Genomic DNA, 20538 nt, shown 5'->3' on the forward strand with positions numbered 1-20538 from the left:
GGATTAAATGTCAGGAATTGTGAAAAACCGAGTTTAAATGTACTTGGCTAAGGTGTATGTAAACTTCCGACTTCAACTGTATGTAAAGACTCAATTCCTTGTAAGTGTGGCATAGTCTGAAACTATTTGTAAACAGTTGGAATTTCTTGCTTTGAATATTGAGGTTTGAACGGGTCTCTGCATAACTGTGATTGGCTGTTATAGACCCCACTCTGCTCTTGGTGATGCATTTTATGTCTAAACTTCTTTACAGTGAAATGATCTTGATTGGTGATCTCAACTGGTGTTGGTTAAAGTCTGTGTCTGATGATTTAAAAATGTAATTCTATGAATCTTACCCTGTTGATAAACTCACCCACACGCTCAAATCTCAAATGTCCAGGTAAATCTACCCTGATTTGATAGAAAAATGTTCCACATAAATCATGACAAAAAACACCAACCACAGAATATTTCAGTGACCATTGTGCTGTTGTTGCTGATAGAAATACTAAGGTTGCTATGACAAACCCACGCTTTATTCGTAAGAGAAATCTGAAGAGTTTTAATGAGCAGGCTTTCTTTCATGATTTGTTTTATTTTGACTGGAGCAAGATTGAGCTTATTCCTGATGTGGAAAATGCCTGGATTCTTTCATTATGTTTTTTTCCAAATAGTAAACAAGCAAACCCCATTCCACAGGTTCTGAGTTAAAGGGCGGGATAATCCATGGTTTTCTTCTAGGATGTCTTGTATTATTCATGAACGTAATCTAGCCTGGGCTAAAGCAAGGAAATCATGTTCTGATCCTGATTGGCTTATTTCTAGGCAGTTACGAAACAAGTGTTATTTTCTTCTCACGAAGGCCAAGTCTGAATATTTTATGTCTGTTACCACCGTTAACCAAAATGACCGTAGAAAGTTTTGGAAGGCTATTAAGTCTATGTCTGGAAACAGTCATGTTAATGAGTTATCGTCATGTGTATTGAAGGACTTTGTTGCTGTATATGACAAAACTGAAATGCTGAATTGTTTCAATGAGCACTTTGTATCATCTGGTAGGCTGTTTGATTCAGTGTACTCTGTCTCTGTACAACCCTGTGTAGATGAACCAGCGAGAGCTGGTCAAACTTTTAGCTTTTTGCCATACTCAGTGCAGGAGGTACATAAAGCCCTGAAATCCTTAGATCAGAGAAAGCCTGCAGGTCCTGATCTTCTTGATCCCTGCTTTTTAAATCTGGCAGCGGATTTCATAGCTGAACAACTTATATATGTGTTCAATCTAACCCTGGAATGATAAATAAAATTCCAAAGATCTGGAAACTAGCATCTGTCCTACCACTTTGAAAAGGGGGAGATCCGACTCTTTTAAATAATTATAGTCACATGTGAATTCCAAGATGGCGTAGCAGTCAGACGTCTTTTGTCCTCGTCTTGGCGTGTTCCGTGTATATATTTTTTATATCTTTTTTCTTCGCATATATTTTTAAAATATTTTTCTTAACCTCAACTTCAACATACTCTCCTGCAATCCACCTCACTCAATGTGGTACGGATCTACTATTTTCTTTACTTTTAAACAGGAACCCCCAACAGAAGCCAGCTAGTAGTCAGCTAGCCACTGCTAGCGGTCATCAGCTACCTTTAGCCCGGACAACTCTCGCCAGTCTGCACAACGCGACTCAAACCAGAGCAAATCAGACTTATTTTTCTCCAGATCTCTGGATTCCTACCGCAAGCTCTGAACCTTTTCACCTGGATCATCGCAGCTAGCTAGCTGCTATCCGAGTGGCCACTCTTGGCTAACGTCTCTGTCCTGAAGCAAGAACCAATTAGCCTGGAGCTAGCCTTTGCTAGGCCCATCTCCCGGCTAGCCGAAGAGGTCCATCAGCCACTCCTTGGGCTACAATACCTATTTTGCCAATTGGCCTGGACCCCTTTTACTGCCGACACGGAGCCCTGCCGACCCATCACGACTGGACTACCAACGTAATTCGCCCGAGGGGGTTTTTCAACTGGCTCCTCCGTCACGACATCCCCTGAATGCCCATCTGCTAGCCGCGGCCTGCTAGCTGTATAGAGCACATCGGACTGTTAGCTGAAGAGGCCCATCAGACAAATTCTTTGGCCACTATACCTATTTTTCCAATTGGCCTGGACCCTTTAACCACACGGAGCCCTGCTGATCCATGACAACTGGTCTGCCGACGTAACAGCACGCTGGGGCTACAACTATCTCCTCCGTCGCGACGTCCCATGAATCCCCATCTGCTAGCCCCGGCCCGCTAGCTGTCTGAATCGCCGTGTCTGCGGCCCGCCGAGCTACTCACTGGGCCCCTATGATCACTCGACTACGCATGCCTCTCCCTAATGTCAATATGCCTTGTCCATTGCTGTTTTGGTTAGTAATTATTGCCTTATTTCACTGTAGAACCTCTAGCCCTGCTCAATAAGTTAACCCTTTAGTTCTAGCTCCTACACATGCGGTGACTTCACCTGGTTTAAATGATGTCTAGAGACAATATCTCTCTCATCATCACTCAATGCATAGGTTTACCTCCACTGTATTCACATCCTACCATACCTTAGTCTGTACATTATGCCTTGAATCTATTCTACCGTGCCCAGAAACCTGCTCCTTTTACGCTCTGTTCCGAACGTACTAGATGACCAGTTCTTATAGCCTTACCCTTATCCTACTCCTCCTCTATTCATCTGGTGATGTAGAGGTTAATCCAGGCCTTGCAGTGCCTAGCTCCACTCCCATTCCATAGGCGCTCTCATTTGTTGACTTCTGTAACCGTAAAAGCCTTGGTTTCATGCATGTTAACATTAGAAGCCTCCTCCCTAAGTTTGTTTTATTCACTGCTTTAGCACACTCTGCCAACCTCTATGTCCTAGTCGTGTCTGAATCCTGGCTTAGGAAGACCACCAAAACCCCTGAAATTTCCATCCCTAACTATAACACTTTCCGACAAGATAGAACTGCCAAAGGTGGCGGAGTTGCAATCTAGTGCAAAGATAGCCTGCAGACTTCTGTCTTACTATCCAGATCTGTGCCCAAACAATTTGAGCTTCTACTTTTTTTTAAATCCACCTTTCCAGAAACAAGTCTCTCGCCATTGCCATAGACCACCTTCTGCCCCGAGCAGTGCCCTGGACACCATATGTGAATTCATCTCTGTCAAATGCTCCTTAAAACACTTCAGCAAGCAGGCCTTTCTAATCGACCTGGCCCGGGTATCCTGGAAGGATATTGACCTCATTCCGTCAGTAGAGGATACCTGGTTATTCTTTAAAAGTGCTTTCCTCACCATCTTCAATAAGCATGCCCCATTCAAAAAATGTAGAAACAGGAACAGATATAGCCCTTGGTTCACTCCAGATCTGACTGCCCTTGACCAGCACAAAAACATCCTGTGGCGTACTGCATTAGCATCGAATAGCCCCCGCGATATGCAACTTTTCAGGAAAGTTAGGAACCAATATACACAGGCAGTTAGGAAAGCAACGGCTAGCTTTTTCAAAAATAAATTTGCATCCTGTAGCACAAACTCCAAAAAGTTCTGGGACACTGTAAAGTCCATGGAGAATAAGAGCAGATCCTCCCAGCTGCCCACTGCACTGAGGCTAGGAAACACTGTCACCACCGATAAATCTGCGATAATTGAGAATCTCAATAAGAATTTTTCTACGGCTGGCCATGCTTTACACCTGGCTACCCCTACCCTGGTCAACAGCCCTGCACCCCCCACAGCAACTTGCCCAAGCCTCCCCCATTTCTCCTTCACCCAAATACAGATAGCTGATATCCTGAAAGAGCTGCAAAATCTGGACCCCTACAAATCAGCCGGGCTAGACAATCTAGACCCTCTCTTTCTAAAATGATCAGCCGAAAATGTTGCAACCCCTATTACTAGCCTGTTCAACCTCTTTCGTATCGTCTGAGATCCCCAAAGATTGGAAAGCTGCCGCGGTCATCCCCCTCTTCCAAAGGGGGAGACACTCTAGAACCAAACTGATACAGACCTATATCTATCCTACCCTGCCTTTCTAAGGTCTTCGAAAGCCAAGTTAACAAACAGATCACCGACCATTTTGAATCCCACCGTGCCTTCTCCGCTATGCAATCTGGTTTCCGAGTTGGCCATGGGTGCACCTCAGCCACGCTCAAGGTCCTAAACGATATCATAACCACCATCGATAAGAGACAATACTGTGCAGCTGTATTCATCGACCTGGCCAAGGCTTTCGACTGTCAATCACCACATTCTTATCGGCAGACTAAACAGCCTTGGTTTCTCAAATGACTGCCTCGCCTGATTCACCAATTACTTCTCAGGCAGAGTTCAGTGTGTCAAATCGGAGGGAGAGTGTAATGAGAGAGACTGTAACCTCATATAAATATCTTGGAATTTTAATTGACAATGGCCTGTCTTTTAAATTGCATATTCAACAACTTTATTTTAGGAATAAGGCTTATTTTTCTTTTGAAGCCAGGAGGCTAGTATCAGCTACAGTATATGCATGCCATTACTAGACTATGGGGATATTTTATATATGAATGCTTCCGCTCAGTGTTTGAGATCAATTGACAGCCTTTACCATGGCACATTGAGATTTATTTTAAACTGCAAAACCCTGACGCACCACTGCACTTTGTATACCAGGGTTGGCTGGCCTTCTCTAGTCACTCGTAGGCTCAGTCACTGGTATACTTTTATTTACAAAGCCATTTTTTGGTTTACTACCATTTTATTTGGGCATTTTTATTGTTCAGAAACATGGTGGGTACTCTCTTCGTTCGCAGGACTTTATCCTGCTAACTGTTCCAAATGTCCGAACTGAATTTGGTAAAGGGCTTTTATGTACTCTGCGCCATCGGCTTGGAATGCCTTACAAAATACTTTTAAACTGGAAGAACTTGTCCCGATTGGTGTTTTTAACTCACTGATGAAGGATTTTGAGACTGATTCCCTGACCTGTCAATGTTTTTAATTTGCTGTTTTAAGATTTTGTTATTCTATGGTTTTTACTAGATTACTTGTAGTTTTTCATGTTGTCTTACTGTAATTGTGTAATGACTTGGTGCTGCCTATCTTGGCCAGGACGCTCTTGAAAAATATATTTCAAATCTTATTTAACCAGGAAGGGTTCATTGAAAGGTTAAATAAATACAATTTAAAAAATCTGTAAGAGACTCACACAAACATCTCAAATAAGCGAGTTGTGGATGTTTTTGGAGGATCTCTAGTTAAGGGAACTCCTAAAACAGCACTGGGGAGCATTACAGGCCGAGGTGGCCAACAATAACTCTTCCAGAGTTGGCTGACGATGTTGAGCTGGCCAGAACCCTGGCTGGAATAACAGAGAGAGACAAGAGAGAGAGCGAGAGACTGCTCGGGGGGAAATTCCCTTTTTTCTCTCTTTTCCATCCTTTCACACGAGAGAAAAGAGAAATAGGGAAAGGTGATAAAGAGAGCGATTAATAGAAAGACAGACGGAAAGGGAATGAAAGAGAGAAAAAGTGTTCAAGCCGAGACATAGCGCAAGAGAGCAAAAACAGTGCAAGAGTCGCTCGCTCTCGAGGAAGAGAGCTGAGAGGGCAAGAAAAATGAAGTGTAGAGAAGAGAAAGCGCAGGGTCTTTTCCAGTAGCGGGCCAGGCCCATCGCTAGCCAGTGCGAGTATAATCCTTCCCTGTTATGTCTGGCCAGGTAACCTAAGCCGTGTACTGTAGGTGCTTTACATCTCCCCGGCTTATGTAGCAGCAACCACTAATATAATGGAGCAAAATCACAACCTTAGGGACCCAGAGTATAGACACAGTGTTCTCCCTACCTCCCTCTCTTCAGTTATCCTTCCCTTGCTTCCTCTTTTCACCCCCTTTTCTCCCTCTTTCTCTCTCTTTTTTGTTATTGTGTTTCTCTGTAGAGTAACCTGTAGAAGTGGCTTTTTAAAAGCATCTTCAAACTGTGAAAACCGATATTGATGTTATTGAAGGGTGTCGAATCGAGAGGACGTTTGACCACAGACACACTGTTGGCCTTTAGACTACTAGAATATTAAAGTGATGGTTAAAGGATCTTCAAATGTTTTCAATGGGCAACTAAACCCAATTGCTGCAGGATCAGCTAAAATAAATATCCTGCCATCAATGAGGGGTGTGGTTGAAAGAAAGAGGGGGGGGGGTGTAGAGGGGACTGACTGAAGTTGAGAGAAAAAGCTGGAGGGAGAAAAGAAAGGAGTGAGAGAGAGGGAATGATAGTAAGAGAGAAGACGGAGACCAGAAAGAACTAGGGGAAACATTTTTCCCCTTTCAGGTCCCCAGCCGCCATTGACTAGTCGGCACTCTCTAAAGACAAACAGTGTGTGTGTTTAGGAAGGGGGGACGCCCTGCCTGTAAATCTAAACTGGTCCCACCTCTTTACACACCGTATGCACCCCATGTGTATTCTCAGGCTGCCACGGCAGAGTTACGACCCTCAATCGCCACTGTGATTTACCTGCATGGGCCATGTGTGTGTGTGTGTATTGTCTCACCTGAGCTGTCATTGTTGCCAACTCATGGTTGACACACCTGACCTCACTATGGGGTCACTGGTAGATATGAGGCCTATGAGGGTTTCTGTAGTGGTTATGAGAGTGGGCTACTTTTCTCCAAAGTTTGAATATGAATATCTTGTATGTAATATTATTTTCCCTAAAATCGTTGCTTTTAAGCACACCCAGCAACATGTGCTGTCAACACACAGCAACATGTGCTATCAATCATCCTCTCTCAATGGATAATGTAAGTAGTCTGTAACCTCAGCAGCTTGATTACACCAGCACTAGTCATACTGCATGATATCTCACTGAGTGTGTGTTAAGTTTCTCTGACCACTCTGTATATTTGACCCCAGGGCGACCGTAAGGGATCCTGTTCATTGTGCAGCTGTAATGATGTCATCGATGCGATGAAACGTCGGAGTGTGTGTGTGTGTCACTGATCAAAGGGAGGACATCTACTGTATCACAGCACATATGAACAGACAGAGGCACGGACAGACAGAAATAAACAAACGCTACTCAGAACTAGACACCCAACTATTTAGCTGTAATATGTAGTCTGTGTATGTGTGTGGGAGCTAGTAGATACAAGTGCATAAGTGTCTGCATGTGTACGTGGCGTGCCCATGTGTACAGTACAAAAGTGTGTGTGTGTGTGTGTGTGTGTGTGTGTGTGTGTGTGTGTGTGTGTGTGTGTGTGTGTGTGTGTGTGTGTGTGTGTGTGTGTGTGTGTGTGTGTGTGTGTGTGTCTCTCTCTAGCTATATCGAGTTACGGGGGAACATAAACAGTGGGCTGTGGGCTCTTCCTGTGCTTCCCAGAGCAGAGCCCAGTCTACTTACCTGCAGGGTTGAGCTCTTTCATTTGGGCCAGCAGCAAAGCAGGAGAAACACAAACACAACACAGTCACTTTAAAGGGCCCTGGCCCAGGGCACGTAAACACTGGAGCCCACTCATTCACTTTACACACACCCCTGCCCCCTTTCACCCCTCCCTTCATCCCTCCCTCACTACTTCATCCCCTGCTTTAGTCTCTCCCTCCTCCACTCCGTTCCACCTCTCGTCTCCCTGTTCTCTCCTCCCTCCCTCTCTCCCATCTCTCTGGAAAGTGGAGTCGTCTCCTCGCGTTTTCTCCTTTATCTGCACCAAATGAAGACCTGGACAGGTGAAAGTAGACTCCTGTTGATTGCTGAATGATGATGCCAACAAATCTTGATGCACCCCATCCGCACATAAGTCATCTCAGTCACTGTCGGCCTCTTTTATTAAATGTGTGCTCAGAAGGCAAAGGCTCTACCTTAGACACAGACAGCAGACTTGAGACTGACAATAGACAATGAGACAGACAGAATAACAGAACAGACCTTCTGGGCTTAAGTACCAGACTGACAGAATACAGACAGTCTAAAAACAGAGACATCGACTACTGCAGCTACAGACGGCCAAGAATAACCGACAACCAGCCAAGCACATTCAGCTTAACATCAGTTCAGGAGACAAAATGGTTCTAGTCTGCAAAACACATTATCCGCCAGCTGTGGACTGATTCATTCTATATTGATTCAATTGAGAGAAAAAAAGTGCACATTCTTAAAAGAAATCATTCTGCTAAACCTCTGTTATTGACATAATCAATGACACACAATCAACTACACAGTAATTTGTTTGACAGTGAGTGAAGTTAATTAAATGCTGGAGGACTCAAGGTGGTGCTGAATGTGTTTCATTGACTGAGGAATGAGCTCTACACTGAATCATGTGCTACTGATTCCTCCAGCAGTCTAGCAGCACAGTCAATGAGGGCCAGATTGACTATTAAACTGCAGCATATGCCCCCGGTGCTGTGCTTGTGTATTTCACGCTTAGTTAGCGCTGATGAAAGGCAGCCACCTCTCCCCCCTTCTCTCTGGGTGTAGCCACATTGGCTGCCGAGGAGAGGAGAGGAGAGCGGGGAAGAGATTTAGCACAGGTCAAATGGAGCAGAACACAAGACAAATATACAGATAGAGGGGAAATAGACAGAGATATGCGCAAACAAACAAACACACAAAACACGTAGAGGCTGGTGTGATTAAAAATGAATGTGAACTAATTGATTGAGACAGTGGATGGCCCCCAACATGGCCCTACTACACTAATTTGTGGACAGTGGGAGAGCACTACTGCAAATCAATTTGATGGGCTCTAGGAAAAGGAGAGTAGACCGTAACAGAGAATTTTTGAGTTGTAATCGTTGCCTCTGGGTGCAGCGGCAGGAGAGAAAGCCCCCAGTATAGACTGCTGCATTCCTCCCATTCCAGCAAGGCATTCAGAGGAAAGGAGTGGAGGAGAGTGCTAATGAAGATTAACACTGCTCTGTCTAACACCTAGCCACTGGGCTAACTGGGCTGATCGGCTATGAAAAGCCAACTGACATTTATTCCTGATTATTATTTGACCATGCTTGTCACTTATGAACATCTTGGCCATGTTCTGTTATAATCTCCACCCGGCACAGCCAGAAGAGGACTGGCCACCCCTCATAGCCTGGTTCCTCTCTAGGTTTCTTCCTAGGTTTTGGCCTTTCTAGGGAGTTTTTCCTAGCCACCGTGCTTCTACACCTGCATTGCTTGCTGTTTGGGGTTTTAGGCTGGGTTTCTGTACAGCACTTCGAGATATTAGCTGATGTACGAAGGGCTATATAAAATAAACTTGATTTGATTTGATTTTTGTGCTAACACATCCACACACACAGAAAGTTATATAGTCCACTAAACAGTCATATATCGACAGGTGTGTGTGTGTGTGTGTGTAGCCATCCCTCCTATCCCTGCTGTCAGTACATCTCTTCTCTCTGTTACTGTGAGCCCTAACTGTGATCTAAGTCATGTCTTACTGATCAAAACACAGGGCAACCGTCGCTGGAAGGCCCTGTGAAAAACTCCAGGCTCCTCTCTTTCCACCCCCGCTATTTTTAGCATCACAATAAAATAAAACGCCTCGATATTTCCAAGCCATTTCACATTTAATGTGCTTTCAGGGAACCTTTCCACAAGGCGCTGCCAACACTGACAGTCCAAGGGAAACAATAGTACAAATGCCTCTTTTTTGTGAGCCGCTTTGAATCAAGTGAAATAATAAAACCCATGACATTTTAATTGAAATAAAGAGGGGTTTTGTTGGTTAGAGGGGGGAGTAATGTCTTCCAGAAATACATACTGCCTGGAACCAGATGCTTCGATGGATACAGTGCTGAGTTCAGTCCGCTGTTACCCATTCAGTGGTTTTAAAGGGTACAGAGCTGCTACAGCCAGATGTCAGTACTGTTACAGCCAACTATCAGCAGTGTTACTCTCCCTCCATCTCGTAATAGACATATGTCAGTACTGTTACAGCCAGCTATGAGCACTGTTACTGTCACTCCATCTCGTTACAGCCAGCTATCAGCACTGTTACTGTCAGTCCATCTCGTTACAGCCAGCTATCAGCACTGTTACTGTCAGTCCATCTCGTTACAGCCAGCTATCAGCACTGTTACTGTCAGTCCATCTCGTTACAGCCAGCTATCAGCACTGTTACTGTCAGTCCATCTCGTTACAGACATAGGTCAGTACTGTTAGAGCCAGATGTCAGAGCTGTTACAGACAGAAGTCAGGACTTCTATGGACTTACTGTAAGATAAGTCCCAGACAGGGAAACCTAAAAGCATAAATTCCTGAGAGATGAGGCCAGTGTGATATGTTTCCGACGTGTTTAAGAGGTTGTCAGTGTGTGTACCTGTAGGAGAGCTGTAAGATACGGCCACGTCTCCAGTCAGGTCTGCTGGTGGGTACTGCCCATTCAGGAAGGCAGAGAACGCCACCACAGTGGTAGACCCAACACCTGTATAAAAAGAAAACACACAAAAAACAACAGTTTTAGACACACAGCACACTGTCAATACACAGACATGACGACTCAGCACTTTAAAACGTGTGGAAAGGACAGGAAACAGTATTCTCAACACTAACCAGGCCTAAAAACATACACACAGTCACATACTCTGTCTCACACATGGTTACATGCTCAAACATCTCAACCAGAGGTGAAGACAGCAGGGTTAACAACGTTAACCAGACAACTCTAACACACACACAGAGAAAGGGTGCCTGTGGCACAAAGCGGAGGGTGCTGATTTGAGTCCAGTTCTAATACCCTAACAGAGTCAGAGAGAAGGTAGATGGGGATCAAAAACAGCCCGGGAGGAAAGGCCAGATTTCAGCTAATGGCTTTGGAGAGAGGTCGTGCCAAGTTACACACACAAGTTACACAGAGCCCTGTTTGAATGGGCACACCGACCATGCGTCAGGTGGTGTGGTAATGAGGCGTGACGTATGGAGCCCAGAGCAAAGTAGGGCCGGCACAGGTGACTGAGCCAGGGGTATGTGCCAGGATTCCCCACTACACACATATCAAGCACTCTACTCTGTATGTCTGTCTGTGTCCTGCTCTCTCTCGGTCTGTAGTGAAGGGATTTCACAGACCATCTAGCCATCTTTTCATTTTCAATCTGTCTGTCTTTCCTTGTCTAAAACCTGCCAACCATGAAGGATTTTCAGTGGAGTAAAGTACCTAAGTAAAAATACTTTAAAGTACAACATTTACTTCACTACATTCCTAAAGAAAATAATGTACTTTTTACTCAACACATTTTCCCTGACACCCAAAAGTACTCGTTACATGTTGAATGCTTAGCAGGACATGAAAATGGTCCAATTCACACACTTATCAAGAGAACATCCCTGGTCATCCCTACTGCCTCTTATCTGGTGGACTCACTAAACACAAATACTTTGTTTGTAAATTATGTCTATCTGTTGGAGTACGCCCCTGGCTATCTGTCAACAACAACAAAAAATATTGTGCTGTCTGGTTTTCTAAATACAAGCAGTTTGAAATTATTTATACTTTTACTTTTGATACTTAAGTATATTTAGAAACAAAATACTTTTAGATTTTTATTAAAGTACTATTTTACTTTCACTTAATTCATTTTCTATTAAGATATATCTTTACTTTTACTCAAGTATGATAATTGGATACTTTTTCCAACATTGAGAATTGTACCACTTCAGCGCGGTGGCACGACACCCACACTGCTCAAATCAAAGCCAAGTGCACCTTTTTTTGACTAATAAATGATGTTGGCAGAAGACTGGCTCACTAGGAATGGTAGACTATAGACTGTTATGGGTACTTGGTAGTTGGTTTTGCTTCAGAGCTAACTAGAAATCTGTAAAAATGTACAATATGGGTCTCTCCCTAAGATTTTCTGACAAGGTGGTGCTGATGTAGCCCTAAGGTTGGGTAGGGGGGAGGTCTGGAGGGGGTCAGTCAACTTCCCTCTCAGGAAGTTGGAGCATTTTGCATTTTTGAAAAACATGTAACTGCGATTTCCTGAAACCTAGAGTCTTAAATTCTATCAAACAATGTAGCCAACACAGAAGTCTTGTGTAGGGTTTCCACCCACTCCGCCTAGCACTTTGGTGCTGAAATTTCACTTCCTTATGTTATAAAATACATTTTACCAAGACAAATGTGATTATTCATGTTCAGGGGGGTATTTCTGTTACATGTCAATAACATGACATAAAAAAGTTGGATTTCGTAACCTAATGTCATGTCTCAAATTCCATATCCATCTTAATTCTATATTTTTATGTCCTGCGGATTCGAGAAAAAAGACGGGAAAGTGAGCCTGTCATGTAGCCAGTAGCCTTAATTCTTGCACAGAATCCAGCCTAGATGACGTGATAACATTTTCCAAAATGTACACCACTTTCTTTCCATGGATTTAAATCACCCTCATTCTGGCCATCCTACAAGGCTAAAACTACAATAACTTTTGAACGGATTGTGATAGGGAGGTGATGTTTGCACCATTGGTTTTCTTTTAGGATTATTTAGACAATTATGTTATTTTACCCATTGGTCAAAAGATGCGTTATTGATTGAACACCCTACTAAATTGAGGTGGTATCATTTTTTTTTTTTTTATCCCCTTTTCTCCCCAATTTTCGTGGTATCCAATCGCTAGTAATTACTATCTTGTCTTATCGCTACAACTCCCGTACGGGCTCGGGAGAGACGAAGGTCGAAAGCCATGCGTCCTCCGAGGCACAACCCAACCAAGCCGCACTGCTTCTTTAACACAGCGCGCCTCCAACCAGGAAGCCAGCCGCACCAATGTGTCGGAGGAAACACCGTGCACCTGGCCCCCTTGGTTAGCGCGCACTGCGCCCAGCACGCCACGGGAGTCGCTGGAGCGCGATGAGACAAGGAAATCCCTACCGGCCAAACCCTCCCTAACCCGGACGACGCTAGCCCAATTGTGCGTCGCCCCACGGACCTCCCGGTCGCGGCCGGCTGCGACAGAGCCTGGGGGCGAACCCAGAGACTCTGGTGGCGCAGTTGGCACTGCGATGCAGTGCCCTAGACCACTGCGCCACCCGGGAGGCCCGAGGTGGTTTCATTGACACTTTCACATTTTTATTGATTCAATTTAGGGGTAATGATTATTCTAATTAATTGGTGTCTTTATGTGGATAGTCTAGGGAAATGTAAACTGGCTTCTTCATTTTGTTTGGGGAGAAAATAAAACATTTGAATAATTAAATTACTGGATGCAATGTAGCAGTGGAGCAGACTGTCTGTAGCAGTCTAGCAGACTGACTGTAGCAGTCTAGCAGACTGACTGTAGCAGTCTAGCAGACTGACTGTAGCAGTCTAGCAGACTGACTGTAGCAGTCTAGCAGACTGACTGTAGCAGTCTAGTAGACTGACTGTAGCAGTCTAGTAGACTGACTGTAGCAGTCTAGCTGACTGTAGCAGTCTAGTTGACTGTAGCAGTCTAGTTGACTGTAGCAGTCTAATTGACTGTGCCAGTCTAATTGACTGTGCCAGTCTAGCAGACTGACTGTGCCAGTCTAGCAGACTGACTGTGCCAGTCTAGCAGACTGACTGTGCCAGTCTAGCAGACTGACTGTAGCAGTCTAGCAGACTGACTGTAGCAGTCTAGCAGACTGACTGTAGCAGTCAGTAGACTGACTGTAGCAGTCAGTAGACTGACTGTAGCAGTCAATAGACTGACTGTAGCAGTCTAGTAGACTGACTGTAGCAGTCTAGTAGACTGACTGTAGCAGTCTAGTAGACTGACTGTAGCAGTCTAGTAGACTGACTGTAGCAGTCTAGTAGACTGACTGTAGCAGTCTAGTAGACTGACTGTAGCAGTCTAGTAGACTGACTGTAGCAGTCTAGTAGACTGACTGTAGCAGTCTAGTAGACTGACTGTGCCAGTCTAGTTGACTGACTGTGCCAGTCTAGTTGACTGACTGTGCCAGTCTAGTTGACTGACTGTGCCAGTCTAGTTGACTGACTGTGCCAGTCTAGTTGACTGACTGTGCCAGTCTAGTTGACTGACTGTGCCAGTCTAGTTGACTGACTGTGCCAGTCTAGTTGACTGACTGTGCCAGTCTAGTTGACTGACTGTGCCAGTCTAGTTGACTGACTGTGCCAGTCTAGTTGACTGACTGTGCCAGTCTAGTTGACTGACTGTGCCAGTCTAGTTGACTGACTGTGCCAGTCTAGTTGACTGACTGTGCCAGTCTAGTTGACTGACTGTGCCAGTCTAGTTGACTGACTGTGCCAGTCTAGTTGACTGACTGTGCCAGTCTAGCTGACTGACTGTGCCAGTCTAGCAGACTGACTGTGCCAGTCTAGCAGACTGACTGTGCCAGTCTAGCAGACTGACTGTAGCAGTCTAGCAGACTGCCCTTAGCAGTCTAGCAGACTGACTGTAGCAGTCTAGCAGACTGACTGTAGCAGTCTAGCAGACTGACTGTAGCAGTCTAGTAGACTGACTGTAGCAGTCTAGTAGACTGACTGTAGCAGTCTAGTAGACTGACTGTAGCAGTCTAGTAGACTGACTGTAGCAGTCTAGCAGACTGACTGTAGCAGTCTAGCTGACTGACTGTAGCAGTCTAGCTGACTGTAGCAGTCTAGTTGACTGACTGTAGCAGTCTAGTTGACTGACTGTAGCAGTCTAGTTGACTGACTGTAGCAGTCTAGTTGACTGACTGTAGCAGTCTAGTTGACTGACTGTAGCAGTCTAGTTGACTGACTGTGCCAGTCTAGTTGACTGACTGTGCCAGTCTAGTTGACTGACTGTAGCAGTCTAGCTGACTGACTGTAGCAGTCTAGCAGACTGACTGTAGCAGTCTAGCAGACTGACTGTAGCAGTCTAGCAGACTGACTGTAGCAGTCTAGCAGACTGACTGTAGCAGTCTAGCAGACTGACTGTAGCAGTCTAGCAGACTGACTGTAGCAGTCTAGCAGACTGACTGTAGCAGTCTAGCAGACTGACTGTAGCAGTCTAGCAGACTGACTGTAGCAGTCTAGCAGACTGACTGTAGCAGTCTAGCAGACTGACTGTAGCAGTCTAGCTGACTGTAGCAGTCTAGCTGACTGACTGTAGCAGTCTAGCTGACTGACTGTAGCAGTCTAGCTGACTGTAGCAGTCTAGCTGACTGTAGCAGTCTAGCTGACTGTAGCAGTCTAGCTGACTGTAGCAGTCTAGCTGACTGTAGCAGTCTAGCTGACTGTAGCAGTCTAGCTGACTGTAGCAGTCTAGCTGACTGTAGCAGTCTAGCTGACTGTAGCAGTCTAGTTGACTGTAGCAGTCTAGTTGACTGTAGCAGTCTAGTTGACTGTAGCAGTCTAGTTGACTGTAGCAGTCTAGTTGACTGTAGCAGTCTAGTTGACTGACTGTAGCAGTCTAGCTGACTGTAGCAGTCTAGTTGACTGACTGTAGCAGTCTAGTTGACTGACTGTAGCAGTCTAGCTGACTGTAGCAGTCTAGCTGACTGTAGCAGTCTAGCTGACTGTAGCAGTCTAGTTGACTGACTGTAGCAGTCTAGCTGACTGACTGTAGCAGTCTAGCTGACTGACTGTAGCAGTCTAGCTGACTGACTGTAGCAGTCTAGTTGACTGCAGCAGTCTAGTTGACTGACTGTAGCAGTCTAGTTGACTGACTGTAGCAGTCTAGCTGACTGACTGTAGCAGTCTAGTTGACTGTAGCAGTCTAGTTGACTGTAGCAGTCTAGTTGACTGCAGCAGTCTAGTTGACTGCAGCAGTCTAGTTGACTGTAGCAGTCTAGTTGACTGACTGTAGCAGTCTAGCTGACTGTAGCAGTCTAGTTGACTGACTGTAGCAGTCTAGTTGACTGACTGTAGCAGTCTAGCTGACTGTAGCAGTCTAGCTGACTGTAGCAGTCTAGCTGACTGTAGCAGTCTAGTTGACTGACTGTAGCAGTCTAGTTGACTGACTGTAGCAGTCTAGCTGACTGACTGTAGCAGTCTAGCTGACTGACTGTAGCAGTCTAGCTGACTGACTGTAGCAGTCTAGTTGACTGCAGCAGTCTAGTTGACTGTAGCAGTCTAGTTGACTGTAGCAGTCTAGCTGACTGTAGCAGTCTAGCTGACTGTAGCAGTCTAGCTGACTGTAGCAGTCTAGTTGACTGTAGCAGTCTAGTTGACTGTAGCAGTCTAGTTGACTGTAGCAGTCTAGTTGACTGTAGCAGTCTAGTTGACTGTAGCAGTCTAGTTGACTGTAGCAGTCTAGTTGACTGTAGCAGTCTAGTTGACTGTAGCAGTCTAGTTGACTGTAGCAGTCTAGCTGACTGTAGTAGTCTAGCTGACTGTAGTAGTCTAGCTGACTGTAGTAGTCTAGCTGACTGTAGTAGTCTAGAACTAGGTCTATATGAGCTGGTTCCAGATCTCCATCCCTGACCTCATCCATCAAGTTCGGTCTGACTACTAGACTACCATTCATTCAACATGCCTTGTTGCCGTTGGTGAACTGACTATAATCACATCATTAGCAGCCTACTGTTGACATACAGCGATATCAAGAAGACAGATGAAGAATTGATTCCTTAACATGTTAAAGATTAGTAGGTCTAACATAACTTCCTGGGAAGGAAAGTGTTAGCGCAATTAGGGGCGTTAATTTTTTACATCGCCGTTTCTTTATGTCAAGTTACACCCATTGATGCCGGCCACGTTAACTATCCTAACATGTCACGCTAGTTATCGTAACCTGTTATGAAAACAAATCTGTGTCGAAAAACCATTAGTCTCATAACACCGGAACTGGCAGGTATCAATGAGCATTTCCTGATATCAAGGAGCACCCACACCAAGAAACGCCCCAAATTGCAGTCTGCAATTACACCATATTGGTATTTTAGGGGTGTTTTTCGTACCAGTGTACTTTGACCTCAAATTGCCTGCATGGTACGCAAAATGTGTGTAGGTTGGCAGGTCGTCTGTTTCCCTCTTCTCCGTCGTTGTATTCTTCTCTGTCCCTGGCTCTTCCTGCTGACACGAGGCCCAGGAGGGTAGTGTGTTTTGTAGCACCAACACCAACACCGTTCTACTATACATGGAGGCAGTCAAAGGTCAGACAAGAACCCTTAACATGAGCACACACAGCGCCAGAGAGGAGGAGAGACAGTGGCTGAGTGGAGAAAAAAGGAAGAAACAGATTACGAGGGGAGAGAGAGTCAAAGGAAGAAACAGATTACGAGGGGAGAGAGAGTCAAAGGAAGAAACCGAAAGGAGTGGGAGAAGAGGCAGAGAAGCCAAAAGGGCCAGCACTTTCTCTGCGCTCCATCAGACGCTCTGACAGCGTGACAAGCCCTCTCCCTCCATCACTCTCCTTTTCAAAAACGGGGGCAGGCTTGCTTTTAACCCCTCGACCCTGACGCCGCGAGCAAATAGTGACCAGACAGTCTAAGTGTTACCACACCATTAGCGCCCAGCGTAGAACAACAATAACAACAAAGGAACAGGACACAAATCCCTGTCGTATCTCCTACCCCCCTCTCCTTCCTTCTCCCACTCACTCCTTCCCTCAGGGCCTGAGCTAAGCGGAGGACATTTCGCTTTGACCTTAGGTGACCTCGGCCACCCACCCCTTGGAGAAGACGGGTCAAGAGCGGTCGGCAGGGTAATGCGCACCGCACACAGAGCAGAGAGGGAAAGTGTGCTGAAGGTGTTTGGAGTGCACAGAGAATCATTGTCTGTGTGAGCATGTGTGAGACCGTGAAAGAGACTGTAAAAGAGAGAATGTTTGTGCATGTGTGTGAGAGAGTGTCTGCAAGAGTATTAAACGGTGTAGTGTTTTGTTGTTAGGGTGTGTGTGTGGGAGCACATACTGACACTTGCAGAGACCCATTAGGGATCTCGGGGACAGATCAGCAGGGCGTTAAATGGCCACCTTTGACCTTTTGGGGTCAAGACCCTGTGTTGGGTCTGTTAGAGCAATCCATCCAAGCCTCTCTGTGGTACGTTCCACGAAGCAGGACCATCAGATAAGACTCACTTAACATATACTACCGGTCTAAAGTTTTAGAGCACCTACTCATTTAAGGGTTTTTCTTTATTTTTACTATTTTCTACATTGTAGAATAATAGTGAAGACATCAAAACTATGAAATAACACATATGAAACCATGTAGCAACCAAAAAAAGTGATAAATCAAAATGTTTTATTTTTTATTTTATTTGAGATTCTTCAAATAGCCACCCTTTGCCTTGATGACAGCTTTGCAAACTCTTGGCATTCTCTCAACCAGCTTCATGAGGTAGTCACCTGGAATGCATTTCAATTAACAGTTGTGCCTTCTTAAAAGCTAATTTGTGGAATTTCTTTCCTTCATAATGCGTTTGAGCCTATCAGTTGTGTTGTGACAAGGTAGGGGGGTATACAGAAGATAGCCCTACTTGGTAAAAGACCAAGTCCATATTATGACAAGAACAGCTCAAATAAGCAAAGAGAAACGACAGTCCATCATTACTTTAAGACATGAAGGTCAGTCAATATGGAAAATTTCAAGAACTTTGAAAGTTTCTTCAAGTGCAGTCGCAAAAAACATCAAGCACTATGATGAAACTGGCTCTCATGAGGACCGCCACAGGAATGGAAGACCCAGAGTTACCTCTGCTGCAGAGGATAAGTTCATTAGAGTTATCAGCCTCAGAAATTACAGCCCAAATAAATGCTTCACAGAGTTCAAGTAACATACACATCAACATCAAGTGTTCAGAGGAGACGGTGTGAATCAGGCCTTCATGGTCCAATTGCTGCAAAGAAACCATTACTAAAAGGACACCAATAAGAAGAAGAGACTTGCTTGGTTGGGCCAAGAAACATGAGCAATGGACATTAGACTGGTGGAAATGTGTCCTTTGGTCTGGAGTCCAAATTGGAGACTTTTGGTTCCAATCGCCGTGTCTTTGTGAGACGCAGTGTGGGTGAACGGATGATCTCCGCATGTGTATTAACCACCGTAAAGCATGGAGGAGGAGGTGTTATGGTGTTCAGGTGCTTTGCTGGTGACACTGTCTGTGATGTATTTAGAATTCAAGACACACTTAACCAGCATGGCTACCACAGCATTCTGCAGTGATACGCCATCCCATCTGGTTTGGGCTTAGTGGGACTATCATTTATTTTTCAACAGGACAATGACCCAACACACCTCCAGGCTGTGTAAGGGCTATTTTACCAAGAAGCTGAGTAATGGAGTGGTGCATCAGATGACCTGGCCTCTACAATCCTCCGACCTCAACCAAATTGAGATGGTTTGGGATGAGTCGGACCGCATAGTGAAGGAAAAGCAGCCAACAAGTGCTGAGCATATGTAGGAACACCTTCAAGCCTGAAAAGTATTCCAGGTGAAGCTGGTTGAGAGAATGCCAAGAGTGTGCAAAGCTGTCATCAAGGCAAAGGGTGGCTACTTTGAAGAATCTCAAATATAAAATATATTTTGGTTACTACATGATTCCATGTGTTAATTCATAGTTTGGATGTCTTCACTATTATTCTACAATGTAGAAAATAGTCGAAATAAAGAAAAACCCTTGAATGAGTAGGTGTTCTAAAACTTTAGACCGGTAGTGTACGTTAACACATTTTTTTTATAGCTATGTAATGCAACTACTATCACATCAGTGTGGGGGGTGTGAGTCCTTGTGAGCTGCCCAGTTGACTGGTTTAGATTTCTACCTGGCACACTGACAGGCTTAACAATCCAGCAGGTTTCCCAGGTCTGTATCATATGATGATTATGAGGTAAGGATGAAAACGAGCAGACACCGCAGCTCCAGGATCAAAGCTGAGTGCATGCCACCTCTGAGGTGTTTGTGTGCATGTGTGTGGGTGTGTGTGTGTGGGGGGGGGGGGGGGGGGTTACTGTCAGTGTGTACTTATGTATTAATGGAATACTTGGCTCTTATCTAGAAATGCACTACTTAGTGATTTAAATCAGAATGCCAAACCTGTAACCAGGGAAAGAGGAAAGACAGAGACAGAGAACAAAGAAGGTAGTGTGGTGGACAGGACAGGGGGACTGCGTTGCCATCTGAGATGAATAAAGAGTGAAATAACAATAAAAATCAGAAGGCGCTGCCTCCCCCACGAACCCAGGACAGACCAAGCTGAGCGGAGGGGTGGAGTTTCTAAACAGAGCATCCTGCGGTGGCACACACACACAGTCAAAGAATCAAAGACACATGGGCATTGGTCTGTTGGTCTGTGCCAAACTCACACACTCCAACACACAGAGGCTAACTGGGCAGCTCAAGCTCCCCATTCCCAATAATAAAAAACAGACAAGACGTCAGAGGAAGGGAGTGAGTGTGAGAGGGAGATCTGTAGAGAGAAAGCTAAAGGCAGAAAGTGTGGGAGATAGAGAGATAAAGGTGACAAGAGAGAGATAGAGGAGGAGAAAGAGAGAGTGGGACTCAGAGACAGATGGAGTTTATAGATATATAGTAGATTGAGAGACGGAGGGAAAGAGAAACTAAAACATGTGTGTACACTACGCTGTGCACTTCAACAAGACACAGTATGGGCCGAAAAACCGGTCATTCTGGACAAAATCATTCAATGAGTCAAAAGTCCCATTAAAACGGTGTAACTGGCTGTTAT

At 44.9% G+C, this 20538-nt stretch overlaps 1 protein-coding gene across 2 annotated transcripts in view; it reads right to left on the reverse strand.

Annotated features, from left to right (window-relative positions):
* bbs9 (Bardet-Biedl syndrome 9) overlaps positions 1-20538 on the reverse strand; it is a 187687-nt gene that overhangs the window by 126643 nt on the left and 40506 nt on the right. The window contains exons 14-15 of one of the 2 annotated variants that reach the window (XM_055904881.1): positions 10284-10388; positions 7370-7384 (exon numbers count right to left, since the gene is read on the reverse strand). In XM_055904881.1, coding sequence (XP_055760856.1) covers positions 7370-7384; positions 10284-10388 — 120 coding nt within the window. The remainder of the gene's footprint in view (positions 1-7369; positions 7385-10283; positions 10389-20538) is intronic. The other variant, XM_055904882.1, reaches the window with a different exon arrangement.

The sequence above is a fragment of the Salvelinus fontinalis genome, chromosome 38, assembly GCF_029448725.1.
Source record: "Salvelinus fontinalis isolate EN_2023a chromosome 38, ASM2944872v1, whole genome shotgun sequence".
Classification (NCBI taxonomy): domain Eukaryota; kingdom Metazoa; phylum Chordata; class Actinopteri; order Salmoniformes; family Salmonidae; genus Salvelinus; species Salvelinus fontinalis.